Source organism: Phaseolus vulgaris, chromosome 8 (assembly GCF_051622355.1).
Source record: "Phaseolus vulgaris cultivar YP4 chromosome 8, ASM5162235v1, whole genome shotgun sequence".
NCBI lineage: Eukaryota > Viridiplantae > Streptophyta > Magnoliopsida > Fabales > Fabaceae > Phaseolus > Phaseolus vulgaris.
Genome location: NC_143505.1, coordinates 8,086,750 through 8,094,829, shown reverse-complemented (window position 1 = coordinate 8,094,829; position 8,080 = coordinate 8,086,750). Strand labels below are relative to the sequence as shown.

The window sequence follows — 8,080 nt, the reverse complement described above, 5'->3', positions numbered from 1 at the left end:
TCTTAGTTTTGTTTATTACTTTATACTCAGTCAAAATGGAAAAATACACGTGTTATGACTCATTTAAAGGAATTTTAAAATAGTTTTTTATTATGTTTTAGATAACTTGAAAGTACCTTCTGCGTAACTTTTCTTGTAAAGAATCCTTTTATCTTCTTGTGAATGCAGATGAATTGGAATTGACTAAATGATGATAAGAAAAGAAAAATATTGGTTGTTTGGAATCAATTTATGTTGAAAAAAATGAACCTTTTTAATAATAATTATATTTTTTTTGTTGTGGAAATATACTATTTATAGTCAGCCTAACGGTAAGATATGTTTTGAATTCTCATATTTTATAAATACTTTTGTATTATATAAGATTATCATCTCAACAACTCGAAAACACTATTAATGAACACATGACAATTAAGATCGAAGTTTAATAATATAATTATCAAACATAAATAGTAAATAACTTATAAATTGTGATTAAGAATACACTACAAGAAAATAATGAGATAGAAATCAATCTTAGACAAAAAAATAATTAGTTGCTATAGTGACTAAATTAGATACCATTAGGAACTAAATAATTTTTTAGTTTCTAAATTAGTTTCTATTATTATGAAATCATTTCTAAATTGGTATCTAATTAACAATTAAGGTTTTTGTTATCAAATTTAGAATATAAATAATTGGTAGTTAAAACTTGTGTAGCTAATTAGATACTAATTTAAAAATTATTTCACAATAATAGAAACTAATTTAGAAACTAATTTTTTTTTTAGTTTCTAAAATAGTCTCTAATTTACTTACTATTGTAACTAATTATTTTGATCTCTAGAAATTGGTTTCTATTTGATGATTTTCTGGTAGTGAGAGACTAACTATTTAATAAACTAAAAATGTATAAATAAGTAAATATATTAAGGTAAGAATTATTGATTATTGACTATTAGTATATATTTTCTAATTACACTGCGAACTGAATTAAATATCGGAATATAATAATTGCAAGTATTTCAATAAGATAAAAAATTAAACATCAAGAATCAAGATCTAAAAAAGATAGTGCAAAAATTTTACATGCCAATTCGATCCTAAAAAAACATGTAATTTAAAAATATTTTAAATCATTATTAATGGTAATAATATATGAAAAAATTATATAAAATATTAATAGAAATGACACTTTTAAAGACCTATTTTTCATATAGATATGAGAAGAAATTTGAATGAATAATTCTTTTAGTAAAGGAATTCAAGCCAAACATGGAGCAAATTAAAATAAATAATAAAAGATGTAAATTAGAATGAACTTGGAATTCATTGGGTCAAAACAAGATAGGAATAGGAGCATATAAAAACAAAAATATCAAATATAGAAAGAAAAAAAAGTAAAGAAAACTTACAAGTACGAAAGAAAATTATGTGAGTTGAATATTGAAAAGAATATTTGTTTTTATTATAGGTTCCATACTTGACTTTAAAAAAATGAAGATAAAACTCAAAGCACAAGATACTCTTTTAAGTGACCTCACAAAAACTCAAGTTTCATATATCTTCCAAAGTGAAGCTATATATTAAGTATTTAAGGATTAAATAAATGGCAAAGCACATGCACTCATGTTATCTTCCAATCGTCCTTTCTTCGTTAATCCACTTTATTTTCTTCCACTTCTCTATTCATTTTTTTACTCATCACTTATATTATATTCTTATTTTAATATTAATATATTTATATTATTTTTAAAGTAAAAAGATAACACATAATCCTGTTTTATAATAAGCATATAGTTATTTATATGTGATTCATCGTATACATTTATAAGTAAATTCATTCAATATATTTATACATATATTTGAAAGAAAATAAAACAAAATCAGTTTCCTTTTAGTTAAAATTAACTTATATATAAGTTAATTTAATGGATCTTTATTATTGATATTTTTTTAAAAAGAAATACTTTGTTAACTTATAAACAAGCTACTTTTTTATATAAAAACTTAAATTTAAAAATATTTATGGATATTCAACCATGTTCCAACACTATAAGAAAATAATGAAATAGAAACCAATTTTTAGAAAAAAAATAATTAGTTGTTATAGTGACTAAATTAAAGACTATTTTATAGATTAAAAAAAATGGTTTTTAAATTAGTTTCTATTATTGTTAAATAGTTTCTAAATTGGTATCTAATTAGCTACCAAGATTTTAACTACCCATTATTTAGATTCTAAATTTGGTAGTAAAAACATTGATTGCTAATTAGATACCAATTTAAAAACTATTTAACAATAATAGAAACTAATTTTTTTTAGTCTCTAAAATGGTTTCTAATTTAGTCAATATAACAACTAATTATTTTTTGTTTCTAAAAATTGGTTTCTATTTTATGATTTTAGTGTAGTGTAAGTTTAAAAGACAACCGAAAAACTCATTTAATATTTTTTTAACTGTAAAAAGTAATGCGATAATTCATAAAAAAAAATAGATTAATGTGAGAGTATGTAGTTGTTTGCTACAAAGCTTGTGATTGCTAAAAGCTAAGTAGGTTAACGATCTCTCTCTATCTCTGTATTTAGATTTTGTGAAGGTTTTTCATATTCACAACAACCAAATGAAGGGGACAAAGTAGTACAGTGATATCATAACCAAATGTCACAACACCTTGACTCAATGAGAATGGAGCCACATGTCATGATACAAAATTGAATTTGCTTAAACAACAAAAGACAACAAATTGTTCTATTTGCAGAACAGGTTTGTTCTAACTACAACAACATCACTTTGAATTGGAGTAATTCATGTGACACACATGTTTCATATTTACATCCGAGGATAAATACAACGACACTCAAGGCAAAAAAACATGCAGAACAATGGTTGTGACTTGAAAGGACAAAGGGCACAACAAGAAGAATAAGAAAACAGTCACTGCTTGTATTCGGGAAGTGAATCATTGATGGCAACAACCTTCTTCTGCAGCTCTGGCTTGTTGGCTCCTACAAGTTTGTCAAGTTGTCGTCCCTCTTTAAGAAAGAAGAAAGTTGGTGTAGCTTTGATGTCCCATGAAGTGCTGAACTCCTGCAACATATGCAATGAAATCACACCCATGTTCAATAAAATGCCTCCAGGAACAAACTAAATGCTCATCAAACAATCTTTACTACCCCCACATACATAAATTCATCAAAACTAATGAAACTAATTCCTTTTAGTTAATAAATATATAAATTTGAACTTTATTGCTTATAAAATCTGAAATTTATACCTAACTCAGCATCACAAAACAGGTTTGTAATGTTAAATTTTCACTCAGTTGTATATCATAATCTGGTTATATATCTCTAGTCTATGTAAACTCTCACACAATTCAAAAAATACTTATAGAATTAGATAATTTGATCAGCTATAATATTCATACAGACTTTGTTATTTAGATCAATGTTAAGAACACCCTCTTTTAAGTACATATTTTGTTATTAGTTGAGATTTATCAGATATCACAATATTTGTCTGTAACTTTTCTATTTTGTAACTGGTTTTCCTTAAGTACAGAGCACTAACGTCTTTATTATTAATAATCCAATAAATGCATTCACTTTTATGAGCAATGGTAGATGTCTCATACACTTCACAATAAAGTAAAGGCATAAAAGAAAATTACCAATTAAAAACACATTTGAAATTGGTTTTATGTTTCTTACAAGACAAAAAAATCTCATTTGTATCGTATATAAAGCACCATGTTAGTATGTACTGTGTCCTACTTCAAGTTGAAGGAATGTGTTTGCTTCAGGTGGCACTTGAGTTTATATTTTGAGGGGAATACTACTGGTTGATATAAAAAGAAATTGTGAAGTAATGCTACATATAACTGCAGTACTTACAGTTAGTTCATCCACATCAACTAACAAGAACATCATGGATGTGTATTTCTCAGATAACTCGCAGTAATATGGCGCAATCACCTTACAAGGACCACACCATGTTGCACTGAAATTCGCAATCACCTGTAGAACGTGATTATGGTGTTAATTATTGTACCAGAGCAAACAAATTAGGCAAATACTAAATGATGTCTCAAGGGAATAGATTAAAGAAACAAAAATGGAAAGTTTTTTATTGAAAAGGAAAACATATCATTTATTAGAAATATTAAAGTCGTTTCATATAGATCCCACATGAACTAGTATCAAATTATGATATTTATGTAAGTGCAAACCTCATCTTAATAAGCTAATTTTATGGTATTGATTTAGACTTAAATTTTACTTTCTTCATATAGTATAGAACATATCAATGACTTATCTTAGTAATTCGCTATCGGATCTCTTCTATTTTCACTCTTCATATCCTCAGCGTGAGAGAGTTTTATAAAGTTGAGTTAAACTTAAATTTCACTTTCTTAAGACAAACTATGGTAAGGTACTGGGTTCATCCAAACAACACAGCAAAATAGAAATAGGTCTTAAATGTTACTGTCCTAGTACAGAGTAAAAAGAATGGAAAACTTACAATTTTGCCATCCCTCCTTGCTTCTTCCAAATATTGGTCCCAAGCTTCTTTGGTGGTAATAAGTTTCACTTTGCCACCAGCAAACTCCACATCATGATCAGAATCACTATCCTTAGCTTGAGACTAAAAGCGTTAGAAACATGAATCTTCTCAGTCAACTTTCTAATCAATGAACAATGTGGACTCATATATATCTTGAAGTTCTAGAAGCATTGAGGCTGCAGAAAGTCGACAAAGCTAACACATTTTTTTACACTTAAAAGCTCTTTTTGGTTGTTCTTTCTGGCAGCCAGTAGCTGGGAGAAACAGAAAAGCTGGGGCTAAAGGCTGACAGAAGAAACATACTTCTAGTTACGGATGGAGTACAATCACATCATACTGACTTAATAATAGGGTTTTCATAAGCCAAAAACGCTGCAATATAACAGAAAAGCAGGAATAGGGTTGTGGAAAAGAGACATTTCAAAATAACCCTTTGTTAAAGATTATCCCTTTATCACCTCCAAAAGACGAAGATTGGGAGGGAGAGAGGAGGAGAAAGTGAAGAAAATGAGAAAGAAAGTTGCAAAATAGAAAATTAGGTCTTAAATTATTTGCCTTTAACATGATCTGTATTACCTTACCAGTATATACTTAAAGATTTATTTTCGTTATTTGAATGATAAAACATCGCTTGATATTCAGATACTTCAGAGCAGCTGCATACATAAAATAATTATCAATTTATAATTTTTCCATAACTCTCAATAGTATGTTAGATCCTGTTATATTCGTTTCTCTATTCTTGTTCCATCACTGTTCAGTCTATCTGCTACAAATTACAATACAATTCACATGAACAACGGCATCCAGACACAAAGCCACTGTAAAAACCTCTCAGTTCAAAATTACAAACAACAGCCTTTCATTATGCCATCCAGGTAAACACTATCAATGAGAAAACACCCTACACACTTTGCAGGAAATGTATTTGGTTTTAAGAGACTGCTATCTGTAGAACAAAGCAAATTAAAGAATATGATTGATGTATCAAACATTCTCACCTTAGCCACGCAATTCCCCATTTAACTGTTTGAGAGCCTCACACTTGTGAACTTTAATGGATGGAAGTCTGAAAGAAAAATGACAATCAATGTCAGCAGATAAAACTTCACTTAGTCCACCAAAACAATAGCCAAGTCACAGGTTGAGCAATAAATGTATGCAACACCCCATTAATGGAGTATCCATCGTCCTCCAAATTACACCCAGACCACACAGGTAAAGCACAAATCAAGCAGCATAAGAAAATATGCACTTCTATAAATGTTCACTGAACCAAATATCAGAATTCCTAGCGTACATTTCCATAAACCACACACAACTACAGGACAAAAAAAGGTGAAATCTGATAATACATAAATCAGACGAGGCAAAATATGCAGGGCATGGAAATTATTTCACTCTTCAAACATTATTCCAATCTCAACACTTGTCAAGTTGAGGCAGAGAGCAAGAAAACCTCCAGTCCTCCACAATCACAAGAAGATTAGAGTTTGTTCTGTAGAAGCCAATACGAAAATGAGAAGAATATGAATGCACAATTAGCCTAGCAGGAATGCCAAACCAGAACCTTCCAAAACTGCAAAGCAGAGTAAACAAACTCTCATCAAGTCCCAATATTTAGACTCTTTCTCGGAAAATTGATTTTTGTTAAAACCCAAAAGAACAGAAAGAAACAATTCGGGAATCACGTCACAACCAAATTTTCTATACCTGTAAAGTTAAAGTTGCAAGCTTTCCATAATTTCCCATACAACAAAGACAACCCCATCAAAAATAAAAACAAAGAATATATATAATTGAATGAAAAGTCACAATTACACCACCTCAAAAAGATGGGATTGCTTAATGAGGAATAAGGGTCAATTCAATGATGAGAGATAAATCATACCCAATTAGCAAAAATTGAACTGAAAGGAGTAAGTGATTGTGAAACAACACAAAAGTGCTACTACTACACCTCGGATTCGGAGAAGATAAGGAAAGAGCTATCGCGGTTTTGCGTGAAAAGCAAAGATTTTGGTGTTGGTTTAAACAGAATAGTAACACTAATAAAAGGGGTATTGAGACAGAAGCTGTTTATAAATTATATATATAAGCAAATCATTTTGAAATGGACTCTGATGTGATGAATCATAAAGCCTCCAACTTGGAGAATGCACAAACTTGTTTATTATATTACCATAAATCCCTTGAAGCCACCTAAGGTTACAAAGTAACCATTCATCCTTAAAATCTCAGAACTACAGTTTCACTCACCAGAGATACTCTTACAATGGTTGACTCAACTGACATGGATTATGCTTATTTAATCACTAATTTCACCCTCAAATTTAGGGTTCAATCAATATAACTATTTTCATCTTATTAAAATTATTATTAAGAATTCTATTAATATAACAATAAATTTAACATTTTTTTTGCTTGAAAACTTTGTTCACCAATAATATAAAAGTATAAAAATTATTGTGACTTAAGTAATTTGATATATTAATTTTCAAAAAATTTAGTAATAATGAAATTGTGTCAATATATATCACATTTATACGACTTATTTATTCTAATATTTTTAAAATTCTATTTACTTTGATAATTTATTATTGTTGTTTTTTTATGACAAATGGTTGTTGTTATTTAAGGTATCAATCATAAAATAATTAACATAATAATGACTAACATGAAAGTTTTATATAAAAAAAATTATTATTGTTAAAAAAAATCTTCTTTAAAAATGTGTTAAATATTGGGAAAAAATGTTGTATATGTAATGGTTTTATCAACTCAAGCAAAATTGTAATGTACTTTATAAAAATTAAAAATAATAATCTTATTTAGAACAATATTTTTTTAAGCCTAAGCTTGATTTTAACCCTGACCAGGTTCAATCAATTCCTTATGTAAGTCTCTTCAAACTTGACAAGCAAATTTTGCTTTCTTCAGCTGCCAAAGTTTGAGATGAGTTAATATATTTATAATAGTTGAACAAAAAGGAAAAACATTATGATAATCACAAAAAAGTACTGAAGGAACCTTTTCTCTCAACCTGATTTTGACAGATCAACTCCTCCACTGCATATGTACTACCGACTCACGCATTTATTAACTTTTTATGAACTAAAATCAATTTCTTATAAACTAATTTACGAAATTCTCTAATATAATTAATCACTGTTTTCTTTTTAATCACTGTTTGGTGCACCTCTCGATCGGTTATTTTAGTATTTAATTTTTGTTCTTACTTTTTTTTTTCCTTCTCATGGGACACATGTTCAGATGATACTTACAGAGCACGATAAATAATTACGTACCTGATTTTTTGAATTTGCGTTATTTATATTTTCTTAATGGATCTTTGTTAGTAGACCAAATTAATAAATTAATTTATGTTTAGAGTTGTACTAAGTAACCTTTAATTATGAATTAACCGTGTTGACTTGGTCAACTCATGACTCGTCACTATGAGTTGATCGGTTGCGTGCTACCTTGCAGCCTTCGTTATCATGGAGAGAGTGTGATCAGACGATCCATAA

General features: G+C 28.6%; 1 protein-coding gene across 7 annotated transcripts; it reads right to left on the bottom strand.

The window, feature by feature from the left end:
* Positions 1-2,608: 2,608 nt before the first annotated feature.
* On the bottom strand, positions 2,609-6,831 carry TH9 (thioredoxin H-type 9). Of its 7 annotated transcripts, none has more exons than XM_068631798.2 (6): positions 6,511-6,701; positions 6,010-6,129; positions 5,552-5,619; positions 4,509-4,631; positions 3,881-4,003; positions 2,609-3,074 (listed from the first exon to the last, which is right to left on the bottom strand). In XM_068631798.2, the coding sequence occupies exons 3-6, from the start codon at positions 5,570-5,572 to the stop codon at positions 2,922-2,924; spliced, it is 420 nt and encodes a 139-aa protein (XP_068487899.1). In that variant the 5' UTR covers positions 5,573-5,619; positions 6,010-6,129; positions 6,511-6,701; the 3' UTR covers positions 2,609-2,921. The 7 variants fall into 7 exon arrangements, with proteins under 7 accessions (XP_068487899.1, XP_068487897.1, XP_068487900.1 ...); XM_068631796.2 differs by lacking the exon at positions 6,511-6,701 and adding an exon at positions 6,264-6,284; XM_068631799.2 differs by lacking the exons at positions 6,010-6,129; positions 6,511-6,701 and adding an exon at positions 6,733-6,831.
* Between the last annotated feature and the right edge of the window lie 1,249 nt (positions 6,832-8,080).

Bases quoted from the DNA above. Each gene is read 5' to 3' on its own strand.
- TH9 (XM_068631799.2), bottom strand. From the start codon at position 5,572: ATGGGGAATTGCGTGGCTAAG. The intron at 4,632-5,551 runs GTGAGAATGTTT...TAACGCTTTTAG, and splicing joins TGGGGAATTGCGTGGCTAAG to TCTCAAGCTAAGGATAGTGA. The intron at 4,004-4,508 runs GTAAGTTTTCCA...CACGTTCTACAG, and splicing joins CAAGGAGGGATGGCAAAATT to GTGATTGCGAATTTCAGTGC.